This window comes from Delphinapterus leucas, chromosome 3, assembly GCF_059928025.1.
Source record: "Delphinapterus leucas isolate spDelLeu-1000000601 "Yukka" chromosome 3, BTC_Dleu_Yukka2, whole genome shotgun sequence".
NCBI classification, from domain to species: Eukaryota; Metazoa; Chordata; class Mammalia; order Artiodactyla; family Monodontidae; genus Delphinapterus; species Delphinapterus leucas.
In genome coordinates this window covers 113,100,234-113,122,097 of record NC_143131.1, presented here as the reverse complement: position 1 = coordinate 113,122,097, position 21,864 = coordinate 113,100,234, and the positions used below count along the sequence as shown (strand labels likewise).

Genomic DNA, 21,864 nt, shown 5'->3' with positions numbered 1-21,864 from the left:
TCAAAAACTTACTGAGTTTCTGTATTGACTAAGTATATGATAGATTTACAGGTGTCATGGTAAAAATTCTAATAATAAAAAAAAGTGTACATAACATTCATTACACAGTTACTATGTCCTAGGCAGTGTGCTAAGCTCTTCACATGCATTTTCAATTCTCATTATAGACCAGAGATAACATTAAATAAACAATAAATACTTTCTAGCTTTGTTTCCATTTAGACCTCTGACTCAGAATAGTCCAGTTTTTCCTCTCTGATAGCATCTCTGATCTATATACTACAATTAGCATTCATTTCCCAGATGATTTTTTTTCTCTGCTTTACTTATTCTCTGTTGCAGTTCCTGTTGTTTTATTCTCCCCAGCAAACTGGATGTTCCTTGAAGACAGGGACCATGCCTCTTAAAGCCTGTCTCTGTCTCACATTGTATCTAAAATATATAATGACAATGTAGATTCATAAGTCAGCCATGCTTTTTAAAAAAAAACACCATTTTCTATTTGGGCTTTGAAAGAAACAGGAAAGGTTTCTCATTAATTGCAAAATCATTCAGTTTGCCTTTGGATACGAGGTCACAAACATGAATATTAATTAAAAATGTGATGGAGTTAAGATCAGGCATAGAAAAGACCAGGACCTCCATTGAAGATAGACCAAAATAGAAAAAGGCAAAGAAAAGGGAATCTTTGAGAGTAACTAGAACTTCAGGCATTTCAGGAATTTTAATCTAAAAAAATTAGAAGATATATTAAAAGTGCCATTGAGGACTTCCCTGGTGGCGCAGTGGTTGAGAGTCCGCCTGCTGATGCAGGGGACTCGGGTTCGTGTCCCAGTCCAGGAAGATCCCACATGCGCTGTGGAGCGGCTGGGCCTGTGAGCCATGGCCACTGAGCCTGCGCGTCCGGAGCCTGTGCTCCGCAATGGGAGAGGCCACAACAGTGAGAGGCCCATGTACCGCAAAAAAAAAAAAAGTGCCATTGATAAGAAGTGTCAGTTATTGAATAAAAAAATCGTTTCCTATCAATTCTACATAGACTGATTTCTCTTGGGTATTTAGATATTAGGATTTTACTATTATGGGGTGAAAGTTCTTGAGTTCCAATAATAGAAGCCTCAGAAAATGTTTGGGGGAAGACCTTTTAATTGGATAAGAGACCTCTTCTTTTCATGGACCTTCTGCAATGCAAGGAAGTTTTAACAGAAATGTGCATTTTCTTATTCAGCCAAACTAATGATACTGGTTACTTTCTTCATCTCCTCACACTACCCTTTACTATAATTCTAGGGAAGAATTCATTCATGGTAGAATTCATTCAGTCCCAAACTGATGGCAGTAGCTGCTTCAAGGAGGGAAACTGTGCAACTCCGGGAGAGGGGTGGGAAAGAGATTTTTCGTTATAACCTTTTGAGTTTTAAGCCATGTGAATGGATTTTCTATTAAAAAATAAATAACTTTAAAAAAGCCTAACTAAAACCAAAACAATCTCCCTTCAATATTGATGTATTCTATTACATTTTGTTTTGAAAATATTTGTCTAGAGTAAGATTTTAGAAACTAGTTCATCTTTTAAGTCCTGTTACTTTGAAGAACTACAAAAGGGACAAAGTGGCCTGAGTCTTCCTTGAAAATAATAGTATATTTATCAAAATTAAAAACGATGCTTTTATTAAGTAAACTTTGTATCACAAAAGGAATCTAATTCATATAAGCCTATCTTGTAAAAGTTTTATTAATAGTAGATTACCTCGGAAAAATTTTAGAAAGATGTATCTTTACCAGGAAACAATTTGTATTCGGTAAATATTGTGCCATCTCTTGGCATGCATTACTGATAACTTATTTATGCTGTAGCTCAAATGCAAATTAATTGATTAGAAAGTCTTTTAAAGATAAAATACTCTATCAACATAAATAAAAGTGTTTGATATTGCTTGTTTTATCAGATTCATACCAGAACTGAGAGCTAAATTGCTACAAGAAGGAAAAGTCAATTCATTCATAAAGCCAAAAGAGAATTCTAAAGAAAATGAATTTATGAAAGATGATAGAAAAACAATTTATACCAATACACTGCTAAGTACTTCAGTTTTGGGAAAGGTAAAAATTGGTCTTCTTTTTAGCCAGTATAACTATTTTATAGTTAGTACTCTAATGATAAAAATAACTGTTCTCCTGACTCAGATTTTGGATGTATTTTTTCTAGGAAATGGAAAAAGAGAAAAAGCCCAAGGAGATCAAAGTCAGAGTTATTAAAGTTAAAGGAGGAAAAGGAGATATCTTAGAACCAAAAAAGATGGAGTGTGAAGGTGGACATTTTCAACAGGATGCAGTTGAAATTGCTCATACTGTGTCTCAAGATATAAAACCTGTAATCAGTGAACCACCAAACCCTGTCAATCCCAGCACTAACTCTATGGGCATGAAAGACGATCCACATGCTGGAAGTAGTATGGTGATGCCACCCATCAATCTAACTAGCAGGAATTTGATGGCTTCAAATCTCTTCCACTACAATTCAAGGTGAGTTTTAACAGAAAAGAAACAGAAGGTAATGGACCTAAGTAATACAGTGTTTTTATATAATGGTATTTCAAAGAATCAACTTCATAGTATCTATATATAAACTGAATTTGAAGGTATATTGAAATTATAATCATATAATGGGCCATTACTAAGTGCTTCATATGAATGCTACAGAAGAAATTAACTTTTCTTGGCTCTCTAGGTGTTTAGTTTTTCACTAATGCTGTTTGGAAAAACCTCACTTAAAAAAAAAAAAGTCTCTCAGAAAAATTACTTCCCATTTGAAGAGAAAAATGTAGTGTGACCTCAGTTTTGGTATTGATGTGCCTTTGAATAATAAAGTAAGCTTTATTTTCGTATCATAGCAAATTGTCTAAATGGAGAAAAGATAGTTGAAAATAATCATGTGTAGTCAAGTAGCTTTTCAAGGTCAAATTTTGGGATAAAAACAGCATATTGGACCAATTTTAGATTTAACTACTAATACAGATTGAGAGACTGGTACCATGAGTCTGGTTAATCAAGGGAAGTGTAATGGATGACAAGGGTCTGCCTAGCAAGGCATCAGGGCCCATTCTAAATTTAGGGAAATTACTATGGCTCTAGTTGGGGAAGGAGGCTTAGTTCAGTTATCCGAAGCCAATCCTAACAGACTGATTTGGGCTATAAGTTGTGAAGCTTAGTGGTCTGCAGAGGTGGCAAGTGGACATGTCTGTACAACAGAATATAGACAGCAGGTGTCCAGTCGTTCTTGAGGTGACTCCTAAACCATGGTTGCAATAACCATAGTTACAAACTAGCCCTGGTCAGAGAGCTCGGAAGGTCATGAACCCAGTAGTTAAGAGATCCAGGTTCAGAACAGACAGAAGGGACCAAATAGGCCAGCTGGAGTAACCTGACAACATGGTTGTCACCACTGATGTTAGCCATGAGTGAGTTGTTCTCTGCACTGTTTTCGCCTCTTTACTTAGAGCAATTGGTACTTAAGGACTAACAGTTGCATTTTTGCACTTATTGTTCAAATAGTAGACTACCATGGTATAACATCATTATTGAAGCTAAAACAGAAGCAATTCTGGGAAGTTCTAATAACTTCTCATTTTTTTAAATAATAGGTTAACTGAAAGAGCAAAAAAGAGACGTACTTCTTCACAATCTTTTGGACAAGTTATATCTAATAGGCATGAGGATACAGGTCCCACTCAAGTAAGGCAAGAAGCTCGTCATTAAAATATGGCCTCTTTCAACATTATCCCCCCACCTTCTGTCATTTTCTCTATGTTTGGGGCTCTAACATTTTTTTTAACGTGCTTTTAGTTTCCTGTTTTTTTTTTTCCTGAGGTGAAAATAGGTCATCGTTTCCTTAGTGCTTTCACAATTTTAATTTCTTATAACTTTATTTGTGTATTTAATGTGTGACTTGGGAAAAGAAGTTAAGATTTTCACCTTTAAAAGTCACAAGACTGAGTCGGAATCCGAAAGTCACAAGACTGGACTTCCCTGGTGGTCCAGTGGTTAAGACTCCACTCTCCCAGTGCAGGGGCCTGGGTTCGATCCCTGGCTAGGGAACTAGATCCTGTATACTGCAACTGAAAAAAAAAAAAAAAAAGATCCCGCATGCCGCAATGAAGACCTGGCGCAGCCAAATAAATAAATAAATATTAAAAAAAAAAAAGTCACAAGACTTTTTGGTTTTTCACTTCCAAGAAATGATTTTAATATCTTACTTTTTAGATTAAGAGCAATTACCAAATAGATACATCTTTTCACAAGAAAACATAATCAATGTAGTTCATTTCCTCATTTTTCACATAGGAAAATAGTTCAATTAAAAATTGAAGCACACAGGCTTCCCTGGTGGCGCAGTGGTTGAGAGTCCGCCTGCCGATGCAGGGGACGCAGGTTTGTGCCCCGGTCAGGGAAGATCCCACATGCTGCGGAGCGGCTGGGCCCGTGAGCCATGGCTGCTGAGCCTGCGCGTCCGGAGCCTGTGCTCTGCAACGGGAGAGGCCGCAACAGTGAGAGGCCCGCGTACCGCAAAAAAAAAAAAAGAAAAAAAAAATTGAAGCACAGTGTTATTTATAATAATAAAACATTGAAAACAACACAAATCCATCCAAGAGCAAGTGACTGGTTAAGTACGTTAAAGTACATCCACACAGTGGGATACTATGCATTACATTGTGGAAGAGTGTTCATTAACCTAGGAAAGTTTCTGTCATCTGTTGTCAAGCGAGCAAAAACAGGTAACACAAAAGTTTTTCCAGAATGCTGAGTTCACAAGTAATTTTTTCCTTTGGGTTTTCCCAGTGTCCAGAGCACATCATTTTGTAAATAGAAAAATAAGTTATTAGTAAAACGAACTGAAGCAATTTGTCCAAAGTCAAAATGCAATGAATAGGATCAAAAATTAAAAGTTGAGACTGTGGTTCTCGTGATCAAGACTATTCTCAACATATTGAATATGCTAGAAAAAGTTTACTTTATAAAATTTTTATTGGAGTTTGATCTGTTTATATGTTTGATGGTGTTCTCTTCTACTTCTTACTTATTAAAATAACCTTGCAAAGATAGTTATTTGTATGCCTATCTTATACCATCCAAATGCCTGGCATTTGTAGGCTTGTCATTCAATTAGTAGTTACATACCTTTCTTCAAATTAACTCTTGTTTATTTGGTTTTTTTAGAGCCAAATGGAGAAGGGTGTGTTTAATGAGCGAACAGGTCAAAGTGACCAAATGGCAAATGGAAACAAAAGGAAGCTGAATTTTTCCAGAACTAACAGGAAAGAATTCCATTTCCCAGAATTGCCTTTCACAATACAGTCAAAGGAGATGAAAGGAATGGAAGGTACACATTTGTTGCATAGCTTTGGAAATCTACAGACTTAATCTTTTACAAGACCTTTTTTGGTAATATCACTTAGATGTTATAATGTGATTTAGGTAGAAAGGAGTATATTGCTATGCAAAATATTTTCAGCTGATGAAAAATTTTTTCCCATAGTCAAATAATGGGTAAGACTTAAAGGAGATAACTTTAAAAAAGGGTTAAGAAAACTTTAAAAAGTAAAATTTTCATTAGCTCAATTTTGTTGGAATGTTAGAACAGTATTTGAGGAAGGTGTTTTTGGTTTAATATATGACCTGGGGCAAATCAGTTTCCTCTGTTTCTCTGTGATAACTTGCGCATATAATAGGAGGAATGATATGTGTGCTTCAGGCATCCAAGGATTTAGTAGATTAAGATTTATAACATGTACTGAGCTCATAAAATGAAACTCATTTTTTTGCAGTGTTATTATTATGTTTCTTTGAAGAACAGTGACACCTTGTGAAAAGATAATATAAGAGCAAGAAAATAGTACTTGCATAGCTCAAGAGGAATTATCTGATCCACTTAACAGTTATACTCAGAATTTTATAAATAAATGTCCTCTTTATTTAGAGGACAGACTGGTAGACTGTTAGTAAAATTATATAGCAAATCATTTATGTTTGGCACATAATACCATTACAACTCATGATTTGTTCAGTTCCTTTATAATAAACTCAGAAACTGACTTTAGCGTATATCAGAATTTCCATTTAAAACTCTTGAAAAGGAAAGTAAAATTTCAAGGTAGGAGTAACAAGTTCTCATTGTTGTATATATTTTTGCAAAAGTTAAACAGATAAAAGTGCTGAAGAGGGAATCAAAGAAAACAGATTCATCTAAAATACCAACTTAATGCAGATCAATATCAAGAAAAACAAGAGGTAAGACTTTTTTATTTATAGCTTTTACTAAGTAATGCTGTTTAGAGCCCTTGACTTAGTATATAATTTTAGTTACTACTGTTGGAAAGTCAGATAAAAATTCATAAGTCTGTAATCTTTGACCTCTAGAAACAGAACTAAAATTTCCTAGAATAACCAATTACAAAAGATTTTTAAAAGTTATTTTTTGAGGGTAGTAAATACGAACTCTCATTTGAATGTTGAGTGATTGAATATATGGTACCCATGGAAAATAGTATGTGTGTTATGTATACTACCTGGTGGTGGGTAAACCATGCCAGAGGAAAGGAATAATGGTATAAACATAGGATTATACTGGCCACAAGAACATATGTATTTTGTCTTTAGCCTTTTTCTTCCTGTTTTTTTGTATAATTTACTCCCCCATCTCTGCTCTCCACCTACTGTCCTATTTTCAAAGATTTGCTCTCAGCTATCAGATAATCTTGAATTTTATTTGGGAATCTTGAAGCCATCAACATCTAAATGAATACTCTTTAAAGGTACTCTTTTAAGGGAAAGGGATTATGCTGAGCACCCACTGAATTAAATTATATTGACAGCCTTCTATCCTGTACACCTGTGAGGTCATTAACTTTGTTATCTCAGTTTCTTATTTTCTAAATAAAATTGACTACATTTTTATTCATGATAAAATTAGTACATACTTCCTAAGGAAATTTGAAGAAATTAGAAGATAGAAACTTTGATCTGAAATTATGTAAGGATGTATTTTAACTAAGTCTATTGAATCTCTACAACATTCAGGTAAGAGTTATCAGACACTGTTAGATATATTTTCACAGTGACATTTATGCCTTATTCCTGGCCTAGAACTTGTTAACAACTCCACAGTCAACTTTGCAGAAAAGAAATATTTTCTAGGTAGAACAAGAACGGCATTAATGGTCATCTTTTAGTTTGTTATAAAAAGTAATAAGGTGGCTTTAAACTTTTAAACCTGGGTCACAGCATGTTGAACAGCACACCATTTGCACATTTTTTGAATGATTGGGTGAGTTAGGGCTCTTAAGTTTGGGCAGACTAGTAATGTGCTACATGTGTTTATTCTGCTGTCCTATGAGAGCCCCCAGAACTAAAATTATATTTTAATGCAGGAAGAAAGGAACTCTTAAGACAGTTCTGTCATTTTAAAAATACAAAAGTAAGTAGGAAAGGAAAACCCCTTTTTGTACATATGGTGTAGAACTCCTGAAAAGACGCTCTTTTTAAGAGTAACGTTGAGGGCTTCCCTGGTGGCGCAGTGGTCGAGAGTCCGCCTGCCGATGCAGGGGACATGGGTCGGTGCCCCGGTCCGGGAAGATCCCACATGCCGCGGAGCCATGGCCGCTGAGCCTGCGTGTCCGGAGCCTGTGCTCCAAAACGGGAGAGGCCACAGCAGTGAGAGGCCCGCGTACCACACACACACAAAAAAAAGAGTAACGTTGAAACAGTTGTAGGTGTTAGGAATATCCAGAAGTCGTCAATGATGGTTGTAGTTTATTTGTACTAATCATTCAAATGCAGTTCTGACAAGCTACTGAAATTGCATATGACTGGTTCAAATGCTTTCAATAAATTAACGTCAGAATTAAGAAAATTTCCTAAATTTTGAGTTGGTAGTTTGCTAATTTAGAGCATGAGAGAATATGACATGTTTTAAAAAACTAAGATAGGGAATGGCAACTTATTTGTTCTATTCATTGATTTCCTTTTGAATTACCAAATCACATCCAGGCACTTCCCAGTTAATAGTGTATACATGAACTGAATAGACTCTGTGACCTAGAGAGAAATTCTAATTACTGCTGATGAGTGAGTTAGGCAAGAGAGGAGAGTCCGTAGAAAAGCCACCTTCAGTTTTGTCTCATGATGATAATAAGGAATACTTTGCTAAATAGTCTTCCTGTACCTTATAAAATAACCCCCAGGTGCAAATTACAAGTACTTATCTGTGGCTGTATTTCCTTAGCCAGAGACTCACCATTTCCCCAATTAAGGTCCTGTTTCTATTTACTTTTTAGAATACAGGAAATGCATAAACTGAAAGGAAGAAGAACCTGCCAGATGTAGAGTAGAAAATGCAGCAGCTGAAAATTCAGGGAATCCCAGAATCACTATATGGTTAAAAAAAAATCCTTTTTATTAATATTACATACACAAAAATGCTGACTAGAGAATTCTACAGATATATCGTAAATCCTGTGTAGTTATGTGTATACTCACCTAAATTTGTTTTAAAATTTATTAATCTTTAAATTATTCATGTTTTCTTAATTTGAACATTAATTTATAAAAACTTCCTGACTGGTACATCCTAATAAAACTACAGCTTACGTTAAGTCATATAATTTTATTTGATGACCTGTTATCTCAGTCATGTTTGATCAGTGGTCATTCTTAGCTTTGGTTCAGAACTTTATAATTATAGATGGAAGAGTTTCTAAATGTGTAATAAAGTGAGATCCCAATGTCTGGGAGCACCAAACGTTTCTGAGCAAACAAATACACTTGATAAACATGAAATGTGGGTTTGGTTTCACACTGGACGTTCTGGAGCAGTATTTAAACATCATGAAGGTTGTTTAAAAGGATGGAAATTGAGCAAAGCATTGAAGCAAATCTTTTGGCTTGACCAGCATGTTTATCATTTAGTAGTTTATATAGAATATATTGTTACATATAATTTAACATTAATACAGGCAAGGTTTTGGCAACATGTATTTACATTCTTATCCCACTTATTGGCTTGGTTTCTAATTTTAGGGTGGAGAAGGCCATTGTAAGGGGAAGAATTTGAAGAGGAACAGATTTTTTTTTTTTGGTAGTGTCTTTTCTTTTAAATCTTAAAAATACAAATTGACAAGTCTCCTCTGGTCTGGGGTCTGGGAGGGCCCCTCCCACCTGCCTCTCCTGATCCCCCCCCACTTCCGCCTTCCCTCCTATGCCCCCAGGACCAATGCGGCTGGGGTGGGGGGGTGGGGGGTGGGGGGAGGGCTAAGGGCGGTCTTCGAGGGCAGGGGACCAGCTCAGCAGGCTCCCTGGGCCCAAGTGGGTGGGGCAATCACCCTCCGCTCCTCTCCTGCTCTTCCTGGAGAGTCTCTCCCATCTGCCTCTCCTGATCTCCCCAGCCTCAGGGATGCCGATCTTGTGTGGCCTCCACTTCTCCTCCCCCCTTGGTCCCCCTACACCCTACCGGTTCACTCTGGGCTTTCTCCCATCTTCTTGGGGGTCAGAGTCCCCTACCAGCGGCCAGCAGGAGCCCTAGTTGTGGGGAGACACTAACTCTGTGTCTTCCTACACTGCCATCTTGACTCCTCCCCCTGCCTGAGTATTCTTAATAAAACATAAATCAGATGATGTCATTGCTCTGCTCAAAACCCCCCATGCTTCCCACTTCACACAAAGTAAAAGCACAGACATTACAATAACCTCCACGACCCTACACAGTATGCCTCTACCCTCTCTTTGACGCTATTTGCTACTTCTCTTCTCTATTGCTCATTCTGTTCCAGGCCCACTGGCCTCCTTGCTGTTCCTGACTATGCTTCTGCCTCAGAACCTTTGTTTTTGCTGTTTCTTCTGCTGAGAAATATCTTTCCTCAGGTCACTGCATGGTTCCCTCCTTTACCTTCTTCTGTTGTTCAGGACAACCTCCTTTTACGCGTATATGAAGCTTTCTCTACCATGTTACTTAAAATGACAACTTTCCCCATTCCCATTTCTGTTTCCTGTTTTACTTCTTCATATAGCATTTCTCTATCTGACAAGCTTTATTTATTAATGGTGTCCCTCCAACAAACTATGAACTACATGAGGGCAGGGAATTTAGTGTTTTGTTTGCTGCGATATTCCCCAGCATAGAATAGTGCCTAGCATATATTGACACTCAGCATTTTCTTTGTGAATGAATGAATGAATTTATTAAGCACCTACATAATAATCACTTGAAAAAAACCAAAGAATAAAATATGAAATAATTTTATTGGTGTGGTAGAATGTGCTTCCTATAGCATGCTAATATTCATTGTTCAAGTAGCTGAACAAGGAATGAATAGCAGTCATTCAGCATGGAGTTTAAAGGTGAAGTAGACAAGGTGAACTTACAGTTTGTTAGTGTTTTAATGGAGGAATTGAAACTTAGTTACATTTATAGGTAAAACTGAAAGATGCTTTTTAGGAACAGAATTCAGAGGATTCTCAGATAAGTTAGAAAAATTGTATCTCAAAATTCATAAAGAGACAAGGAAATTCAGGTAAGACAAGTGAAAGGGTAAAAAAAAGTAATGCTCTACTAAGTGAGTTACAGTATCTGGGTCAGAATTTTAGATTATCCACCGCAAGTCACCACATTTCTGTTTCTTTAGTGACTGCGTGTCAGGAGACCAGGCAAGTCCTAAATTAGTACCCTTAGTACTTGTCATAGAGTGAGAAATTATGTGAGTATTGTCTCAGTGTTATGAAGGTCTCTTAGTTAACTCTCTTGGCTTAGAATAAGTGAAGTAATTTGCTTGCTTAATTGGATAGTATCGAAAGAATAAACGAAATATATAACTCAAAGAGGTAAATAAAATGAACTTTGCTTCCGATTGACTTTCAGACTAACTTTGGGTTAAGGGGCTTGCTCTTCACAATTGGCTTTTCATTTAGTGGATAGCAGTATAGAGATTCCAGCTATCCAGGGGCTATTACATGGTCTCTGTGGCCCTCTTGCCAAAGAGAAAAGGTGATTCTGAAGTTCTCTTTGAAGTCACTTAGTCCTAATCTCCTCCAGAGGGAGCTCAATGTCCAGCATTTTCAGGACCTGGAGCTAGTGTCTGCCCTGATCTAACAGGACTAGCCATTCAGTTCCCTGTTGGACTGAACTAGTGTATGAAGATGGGATCCTAATGAGGCAGTGCTTTTTGCTCTAAAAAGTGGTTTTTACTCCCTGAGATGAGAAATGTAATAAAAATGCATGCTAGGATTTGGGTTTCCTCAGGTGAATGACTCCGAAGTCTTAGGACCTTTCAAACCAAGCCCTAGATTATTTATATACATTTCAGGCAGCATCTCTTGGGCATCTCTGAGTAATTTCTTTGTGGCTACTAATTATTACATTGAACAGTATTATTAAAATGTTTAAAGCATCTGCTGCCTCATGAAAAACCTTAAAACCCAGATTTATAATGGAATAATCTGCTATCAATAGACTTCCTTGGATTGTTGTTTGATAGATTTGAGTTTAGAAAATTGGTTCCTTTTAATTGCTCTCTTTTAAACAGAATATCTAGTGGTATCAGAATATTTATTGAAACTATACCTATAAATTTCTGGGGCTTTTTTCTTTTTAAAAATATTTGTTGAATGAACATTCAATTTTTATTAAAAGCCATGTGGTATGGGACTTCCTTGGCTGTCCAGTGGTTGAGATTTCTCCTTCCAATGCGGGGGGGTGAGGTGGTTTGATCCCTGGTCAGGGAGCTGAGATCCCACATGCCTCGGGGCCAAAAAGCCAAAACGCCAAAACGTAAAACAGAAGCAATGTTGTAACAAATTCAGTAAAGACTTTAAAAATGGTCCACATGAAAAAAAAATCTTAAAAAAAAAGCCACATAGTATAACAGAGTCCAGATTATAATCAGATTGCTTAAATTAAAATCATGGCTTTTACCACTTCTTCACTGGGGAGTATGTGTGTGGTATTTTGTTGCCTCAGTTTTCCTCAGTTGGAAAATTGGGACAAGAATAGCTTATCTCTTAGAGATTTTGTGAGGACTTACTGAGATAAAGTTTAATACACACAGGACATAGTGAGTTTGTACTGTACTGATGAAATTTAGTTGTCTCCTTCAAAGATGCAGAATTATGGTTTTGTTTGTTTGGCCACGCCCATGGCTTGTGGGATCTTAGTTGCCCGACCAGGGATTGAACCCAGGCCACAGCAGTGAAAGCACAGAGTCCTAACCATTGGACCACCAGGGAATTCCCCAGAATTATGGTCTTTAATCTTAGTTCTTTTGTCCAAGTTGTCCGAGTTTATCCTGACTTCATTCACTTTGGTAATAAATTAGGTCTATGGGTTCCCTTTACTGTTGTTATACACTGCCTGTGAAATTCTGAGGGGATCTGTGCCTTGGTCTCTATTTGTTTGGATGTGAAGTTGGCATGGATAACAAATACATGTCTGCTCTACATGTATAAAATGTTACATTACTTTTTTTTTTAATAAATGTATTTATTTTTGGCTGCGTTGGGTCTTTGTTGCTGTGCTCAGGCTTTCTCTAGTTTTGGCGAGCGGGGGCTACTCTTTGTTGCAGTGCGCGGGCTTTTTGTGGTGGCTTCCCTTGTTGCAGAGCATGGGCTCTAGGCGTGCGGGCTTCGGTAGTTGTGGCTCGTGAGCTCTAGAGCGCAGGCTCAGTAGTTGTGGTGCACGGGCTTAGTTGCTCCGCGGCATGTGGGATCTTCCCGGACCAGGGCTGATGGGATTGCCATTACTTGGTTCTCTGTGGCTACCAAAAGTCATGCAGAGAAGTGGGAACGGCAGAGGCAGTGGCAGCTGAATTGGCAGTCAAGCAGGTCAAGTTTTGAAATCTGTTGGGTAGATATTCATGTGATGATTAGGAGTCCTGGTTTCAATCCTTTGGCCAAGTGGAGTTGTTGTAAGTGGAAGGGGTTACAACTGGTAGCTCAGTAGGTTGCTGCTATGTGACACTCATTTCCTTTCATTTGGAAGAAGGAACATAGAATATAGTCACAATGATAGGAAGTACCCTGATGCATTTAACACCTTGAAGAATAAAATTAGACTACCGTTTTTTATTGTTTAATATAATACTATATATTATATATAAACAAATTTATATGTTTCACATCCTGCTTTATGATGCTAGTTGCTTACCTCTTAATTTATATCTTTGTACCTTTACATCCTACCCCCCAGTACCTTCATATAATTATGTACCTTGATATGTATGGAACAAATAATTTAAATTCAGAATGACCTTAGTAGTTTGAAGACTTGCTGAAGAATCAATGAATGATGTTAAAAATGATCAGTAAGAATCTGAGGCATGGATGTCACAGAGCAAGCTTCTCAGAAGAGATCTTGGGTTGGCAGTTAGTGGTGTCATGTTGCAGTTCTTTAAAACTTCAGAGCACTCACAATTCTGTGTGCCTTTAGGAGGGCTTAGTTGAAGTTTTTATCACGTTTCAGCCTTCTCAGATCAAAAGCAATTCTACTTTTTCTTGGCAATACGTGTACTAGATATCTGACTGTATGTGTTGGATATCCTGAAAAATTCCAATTATGAAACTTCTCATTAATGGCCAAAAGTTACTGGTGGTTTAGAGCATTGGAGATAAAGTCTAGGGCCTAAGCAAGGTAAGAAGTTGTATTGGAAACTACACATAAAGCTGAGTCCTTAAAAAGTGATACCCTTAGTAAAGAGTGAATTAGACAAAATATACTCCTCAAAGAGTGATTATAGAGAAATTTGTTTGTCTTGTCCTTGGCTCTGGATGGAAAAAAAAATCAAACCAACAACCTTTTCCCTGAGAACTCATAACCATCCTTCATACAGGTTTGGTGTCACATTTCAACTACACGTGTGATCCAAAAAACCCAAGATTAGAATGTGGTTTAAAGTGCTAATGGGTAAAAAAAAAAAAAAAAAAAAAAGTGCCAATGGGTAAATAATGAATCCAGTTACCTATCAGAATCAATCAAACACAAATACTCTCTGGAGGAATGCACTTTATTTTTTTAATTTTTAAAAAAATGTTATTTATTTTGATGTTTGAGTTTTTTTTTTTTTTTTGGCTGCGTTGGGTCTTCATTGCTGTGTGCGGGCTTTTCGCTAGTTGCAGAGAGTGGGGGCTTCTATTATTGTGGAGCACGGACTCTAGGCACGGGGGCTTAATAGTTGTGGCACATGTGATTAGTTGCTCTGTGGCATGTGGGATCTTCCTGGACCAGGGATCAAACCTGTGTTCCCTGCATTGGCAGGTGGATTCTAACCACTGCACCACCAGGGAAGTCCCAGGAATGTACTTTAAATGAAGGTCTTAAAGAATTTCCACAGATACTTATACTGTGCACATGGGCTCACTATTAAAAATCACAAACACACAAAAAATAAGCCAACATGAATGAGAGTTTGCAGAAACAGCAAACAGAAGCAAATCTGCTAAGACTTTATAAATTAAACTAGTCAGATACACACAGAGGCTTATTTACTACATATAAAGAAATAAAGAGAATATTGATTATATGATTAAAAAAAACAAGAGACCATAAAAGATAACCAGGCAGATTTGGAAAAAGAAAAAATGGAACATCCATCTAGAAATAAATATATAATAATAGAAATTAGAATCCTAGTGGATTGGTCAAATGTTAATTAGCTTTGAAGAGAGAATTAGTGAACTTTAAAATAGATCTAAAAACTGGGGTGCCTTCCAGCTGCTGGTGGGGGACCCTGATGCCCAAGGACACGGGAGGGACCCCCAGGTGAACTGGTAGGACGTGGGGGGACTGAGGGGGAAGGAGAAGTGGAGGCCGGATAGGATCAGCACCCTGAGGCCAGGGAGCTCAGGAGCTGCAGGTGGGAGGGGACCTCTGGGAGGAGCAGGAGAGGAGGGCGTTTGCCCCGCCCACTCAAGCCCAGGAAGCCTGCTGGGCTCCCAGGTGAGGTCCCCCGCCCTCTGACACCAGGGTTGGGGGGCACACCTGGCCCCTTCTGTTGAGCCTAGGCCCCATCCCCACAGCCACTGGGGCTTTTTCCAGCCCTGTGGGTTCTGAGCATTGGCCCCGCCCACCACCCAAACCTCACCTTTTCTTAGGCCCCACCCTCCACAACCAAGACCTTCCCCCCCTTTTTCTTTTTTTTTTTTGTGGTACGTGGGCCTCTCACTGTTATGGCCTCCCCCGTTGCAGAGCACAGGCTCTGGACGCGCAGGCTCAGCGGCCATGGCTCACGGGCCCAGCCACTCTGCGGCATGTGGGATCTTCCCAGACCAGGGCATGAACCCACGTCCCCTGCATCGGCAGGCGGACTCTGAACCACTGGGCCACCAGGGAAGCCCTCCCCACCTTTTTCTTTTCCCTCCTCCTCTTTTTTACTATTGTGGTACTGTTGTACCTTCCAGTTGTTGATTCATCTATATTTTTATATGCTTTCTAACATATCTGTAAGTTTCCTAGTCTAATTTTATTTTTTACTTTGTTATTGTCCTTTTTTTTTTTTGTCACCCCACGCAATTTGTGGGATCTTCATGAGCCAGGGGTCAGGCCAAAGCTCCTGCAGTGGGAGCTCCGAGTCCAAACCACTGGGCTGACAGAGAACCTCAGACCCAAGGGAATATTCATCAGAGTGAGGTCTCACAGAGTTCCTCATCTCAGCACCCAAACCCAGCTCTACCCAACAGCCTACAAACTCCAGTTTTGGAAGCCTCAGGCCAAACAACCAGTAAGACAGGAACACAATTCCACTCATAAAAATTAAAAAAAAAAAAGAGACGGCAAAAAAATATGTCACAGATGAAGGAGCAAGGTAAAAACCTACAAGACCAAATAAATGTAGAGGAAGTAGGCAATCTACCTGAAAAAGAATTCAGAGTAATCATAGTAAAGATGATCCAGAATCTTGGAAATAGAATGGAGGCACGGATTGAGAAAATACAAGAAATGTTTAACAGAGATCTAGGAGAACTAAAGAACAAACGGATGAACAACACAATAACTGAACTGGAATGAAAAATACACTAGAAGGAATCAATAACAGAATAATGGAGGCAGAAGAACGAATAAATGAGCTAGAAGAAAAAATAGTAGAAATAACTGCCAAGGAGCAGAATAAAGAAAAAATGAAAAGAATTGAAGACAATCTCAGAGACCTCTGGGACAACACTAAGTGTACCAACATTCAAATTATAGGGATCCCAGAAGAAGAAGAGACAAAGAAAGAGTCTGAGAAAATATTTGTAGAGATTATAGTGGAAAACTTCCCTAACATGGGAAAGGAAATAGTCACCCGAGTCCAGGAAGCACAGAGAGTCCCATATAGGATAAACCCTAGGAAAAACACACCAAGACACCTATTAATCAAAGTAACAAAAATTAAATTCAAAGAAAAAAAAATTAAAAGCAGCAAGGGAAAACCAAAAAATAACATACAAAGGAATCTCCATAAGGTTATCAGCTGATTTTTCAGCAGAAACTCTGCAGGCCAGAAGGGAGTGGCAGGATATACTTAAAGTGATGAAAGAGAAAAACCTATTACCAAGATTATTCTACCCAGCAAAGATCTCTTTCGGATTTGATGGAGCGATCAAAAGCTTTTCAGATAAGCAAAAGCTAAGAGAATTCAGCACCACCAAACCAGCTTTACAACAAATGCTAAAGAAACTTCTCTAAGCAGGAAACACAAGCTATGAAAAAGACCCACAAAAACAAACCCAAAACAATTAAGAAAATGTAATAGGAACATATGTATTGATAATAAACTTGAATGTAAATGGATTAAGTACCCCAATGAAAAGACACAGACTGGCTGAATGGATACGAAAATAAGACCCATATGTATCCTGTCTACAAGAGACCCACTTCAGACGTAGGGACACATATAGACTGACAGTGAAGGGATGGAAAAAGATATTCCATGTAAATGGAAATCAAAAGAAAGCGGGAGTAGCAATACTTGTGTCAAATAAAATAGACTTTAAAATAAAGGCTGTTACAAGAGATAAGGAGGGACACTACATAATGATCAAGGGATCAATCCAAGAAGGTATAACAATTATAAATGTTTATGCACCCAACATAGGAGCACTTCAATACATAAGGCAAATGCTAACAGCTATAGAAGAGGATATCGACAGCACAATAATAGTGGGGGTCTTTAACACCTCACTTATACCAATGGACAGATCATCCAGACAGGAAATTAATAAGCTTTAAATGACACAATAGGCCAGATAGATCTATTTGATATTTATAGAACATTTCACCCCAAAGTGGCAGAATACACTTTCTTCTCAAGTGCACACAGAACATTCTCCAGGATAGATCACATCTTGGTTCACAAATCAAGCCTTGAAAAACTTCAGAAAATTGAAATCGTATCAAGTATCTTTTCTGACTACAACACTATGAGATTGGAAATCAATTACAGGAAAAAAAAACTGTAAAAAACACAAATACATGGAGGCTAAACAGTGTGCGACTAAATAACCAAGAGATCACTGAAGAAATCAAAGAAGAAATAAAAAAAATACATAGAAACAAATGACAATGAAAACACAGTAACCCAAAACATATGGGACGCAGCAAAAGCAGTTCTAAGAGGGAATTTTATAGCAATTCAGTCTCACCTCAAGAAGCCAGAAAAAACTCAAATAAACAACAAGAGAAAGAAGAACAAAGAAAACCCAAAGTCAGTAGAAGGAAAGAATCATAAAGATCAGAGCAGAAATAAATAGAAACAAAGGAAACAATAGCAAAGATCAATAAAACTAAAAACTGGTTCTTTGAGAAGATAAAAAAATTGATAAATCCATACCCAGATTCATCAAGAAAAAAAGAGAGAATATGCAAATCAATAAAATTAGAACTGAAAAAGGAGAAATCACAACGGACACTGCAGAAATACAAAGGATTATAAGAGACCACTACAAACAACTATATGCCAATAAAATGGACAACCATGAAGAAATGGACAAATTCTTGGAAAGGTACAATTTTCCAAGACTGAACCAGGAAGAATTAGAAAATATAAACAGACCTGTCACAAGTAACGAAATTGAAACCATAATTAAAAATCTTCCAAGAAAAAGAAGTCCAGGACCAGATAGCTTCACAGGCGAATTCTATCAAACATTTAGAGAAGAGCTAACACTGATCTTTCTCCAACTCTTCCAAAAAATTGCAGAGGGAGAAACACTCCCACTCCCAAATTCATTCTATGAAGCCGCCATCACCCTGATACCAAAACCAGAAAAAGATACCACAAAAAAATAAAATTATAGACCAGTATCACTGATGAACATAGATGCAAAAATCCTGAACAAAATACTAGCAAACAGAATCCAACAACACATTAAAAGGATCATACAGGGCTTCCCTGGTGGCACAGTGGTTGAGAGTCTGCCTTCCAATGCAGGGAACATGGGTTCGTGCCCTGGTCCGGGAAGATCCCACATGCCACGGAGCGGCTGGGCCCGTGAGCCATGGCCACTGAGCCTGCATGTCTGGAGCCTGTGCTCCACAATGGGAGAGGCCACAACAGTGAGAGGCCCACGTACCGCAAAAAAAAAAAAAAAAAAAAGGATCATACACCATGATCAAGTGAGATTTATCCCAGGGATGCAAGGATTCTTCAATATATGCAATTCAATCAGTGTGATACACCACATTAACAAATTAAGGAATAAAAACCATATGATCATCTCAATAGATGCAGAAAAAGCTTTTAACAAAATTCAACACCGATTTATGATAAAAACTCTCCAGAAAATGGGCATAGAGGGAACCTACCTCAACACAATAAAGGCCATATATGACAAACCCACAGCAAACATCATACTCAATGGTGAAAAACTGAAAGCATTTCCTCTAAGATCAGGAACAAGACAAGGATGTCCACTCTCACCAGTCTTATTCAACATAGTTTTGGAAGTCCTAGCCACGGCAATCAGAGAAGTAAAAGAAATAAAAGAAATACAAATTGAAAAAGAAGAAGTAAAACTGTCACTGTTTGCTGATGACATGATACTATTCATAGAAAATCTGAAAGATGCCACCAGAAAACTACTAGAACTAATAAGTGAATTTGGTAAGGTTGCAGGATGCAAAATTAATGCACTGAAATCTCTGGCATTCCTATACACCAACAACGAAAAATCCGAAAGCGAAATTAAGGAAAGAGTCGCATCTACCACTGCAACATAAAGAATAAAATACCTAGGAATAAACCTGCCTAAGGAGGCAAAAGACTTGTACTCAGAAAACTATAAAACACTGATGAAAGAAATCAAAGATGACATAAACAGATGGAGAAATATACCATGTTCTTGGATTGGGAAAATCAATATTGTGAAAATGACTATACTACCCAAAGCGATCTACAGATTCAATGCAACCCCTAACAAACTACCAATGGCATTCTTCACAGAATTAGAACAAAAAATTTTACAATTCATATGGAAACACAAAAGACCCCAAATAGCCAAAGAAGTCTTGAGAAAAAAAAAAAATGGAGGTGGAGGAATCAGGCTCCCTGGCTTCAAACTATACCACAAAGCTACAGTAATCAAGACAGTATGGTACTGGCACAAAACAGAAATATAGATCAATGGTACAGGATAGAATGCCCAGAGATAAACCCACGCACATATGGATACCTAATTTACGACAGAGGAGGTAAGAACATACAATGGAGAAAAGACAGCGTCTTCAATAAGTGGTGCTGGGAAAACTGTACAGCTATATGTAAAAGAATGAAATTAGAACACTACCTAACACCATACACAAAAATAAACTCCAAATAGATTAAAGACCTAAATGTAACACCAGACACTATAAAACTTTTAGAGGAAAACATAGGAAAAACACTCTTTGACATAAACCACAGCAAGATCTTTTTTGACCCACCTCCTAGAGTAATGGAAATACAAACAAAAATAAAAACTTGGGACTTCATTAAACTTAAAAGCTTTTGCACAGCAAAGGAAACCATAAACAAGATGAAAAGACAACCCTCAGAATGGGAGAAAATATTTGCAAATGCAACAACGGATAAAGGATTAATCTCCAAAATATACAAACAGCTCATGGAGCTCAATATCAGAAAAACAAACAATCCAATTATAAAATGGGTAGGGCTTCCCTGGTCACAGTGGGTAAGAATCTGCCTGCCAGTGCAGAGGACATGGGTTCAAGCCCTTGTCTGGGAAGATCCCACATGCTGCGGAGCAACTAAGCCCATGTGCCACAACTACTGAGCTCATGCCCTACAGCCCGTGCTCCACAAGAGAAGCCACTGCAATGAGAAGCCCATGAACCACAACGAAAAGTAGCCCCGGCTCACCGCAACTAGAGAAAGCCTCGCACAGCAATGAAAAACCCAAAGCAGCCAAAAATAAAATAAAAAAGGGCCGGAGACCTAAATAGACATTCCACCAAGGAAGACATACAGATGGCCGATAGGCACGTGAAAGGCTGCTCAACAGCACTTATTATTAGAGAAATGCAAATCAAAACTACAATGAGGTATCACCTCATGCTAGTCAGAATGGCCATTATCAAAAAATCTAGAAACAATAAATGCTGGAGAGGGTGTGGAGAAAAGGGAACCCTCCCGCACTGTTGGTGGGAATGTAAATTGGTACAGCCACTATGGAAAACAGTATGGAGTTTCCTTAAAAAACTAAAAATAGAACTGCCATATGACCCAGCAATCCCACTACTGGACGTATACCCTGCGAAAACCATAATTCAAAAAGAGACATGTACCACAATGTTCATTCCAGCACTATTTATGATAATAGCCAGGACATGGAACCAACCTAAATGTCCATTGACAGATGAATGGATAAAGAAGACGTGGCACATATATACAATGGAATCTTACTCATCCATAAAAAGAAACGAAATTGAGTTATTTGTAGTGAAGTGGATGGACCTCACTCTCTGACTGTCATACCGGGAGAAGTAAGTAAGAAAGAGAAAAACAAATACCGTATGCTAACACATATATATGGAATCTAAAAAAAAAAATGGTACTGATGAACCTAGTTGTGGGGCAGGAATAAAGATGTAGACATAGAGAATGGACTTGAGGACACGGGGTGGGAGGGGGAAGCTGGGGTGAAGCAGGAGTAGCGTTGACATATATACACTACCAAATGTAAAACAGATAGCTAGTGGGAAGCAGCAGCATAGCACAGGGAGATCGGCTCTGTGCTTTGCATTGACCTAGAGGGGTGGGATAGGGAGGATAGGAGGGAGGCTCAAGAGGGAGGGCATAGGGGGACATGTGTATACATATGACTGATTCACTTTGGTGTACAACAGAAACTAACACAGTATTGTGAAGCAATTATACTCCAATAAAGATCTATTAATAAAAATAATAAAATAGGGCTTCCCTGGTGGCGCAGTGGTTGAGAGTCCGCCTGCCAATGCAGGGGACACGGGTTCGTGCCCCGGTCCGGGAAGATCCCACATGCCGGGGAGCGGCTGGGCCTGTGAGCCATGGCCGCTGAGCCTGCGCGTCCGGAGCCTGTGCTCCGCAACGGGAGAGGCCACAACAGTGAGAGGCCCGCATACCGCAATAAATAAATTAATTAATTAATTAAATAAAATAGATCTAAAGAAACTACCCAGAGTATAGCCTAGAAAGACAAAGAGGCAGAAAAGATAAAATAGAAGTTAAGAGACATGGATGAAGTATGAGAAGGTCTAACATAATACTAATCAGAATTCCAAAAGGAAGAAATAGAAAGAATGAGGAAATGCAATATTCAAAGAAATAATAGCTGATAATTTTTCCAGAATTGTGTAAAAAAACCCAAGAATCC

General features: G+C 38.3%; 1 protein-coding gene across 4 annotated transcripts in view; it reads left to right on the top strand.

Annotated features, from left to right (window-relative positions):
- The window catches only part of CDKL3 (cyclin dependent kinase like 3), a 95,264-nt gene that overhangs the window by 36,993 nt on the left and 36,407 nt on the right, over positions 1-21,864 (top strand). For 2 of the 4 annotated variants that reach the window (XM_089908452.1, XM_089908453.1), the window contains exons 7-11: positions 1,947-2,100; positions 2,207-2,523; positions 3,642-3,732; positions 5,215-5,377; positions 6,193-6,285. In XM_089908452.1, the coding sequence (XP_089764578.1) occupies positions 1,947-2,100; positions 2,207-2,523; positions 3,642-3,732; positions 5,215-5,377; positions 6,193-6,257 (790 nt within the window). In that variant the 3' untranslated portion in view covers positions 6,258-6,285. Of the gene's footprint in view, positions 1-1,946; positions 2,101-2,206; positions 2,528-3,641; positions 5,180-5,214; positions 5,378-6,192; positions 6,286-21,864 lie in introns of those variants that run through there. The other 2 variants (XM_089908454.1, XM_089908455.1) reach the window with 2 other exon arrangements.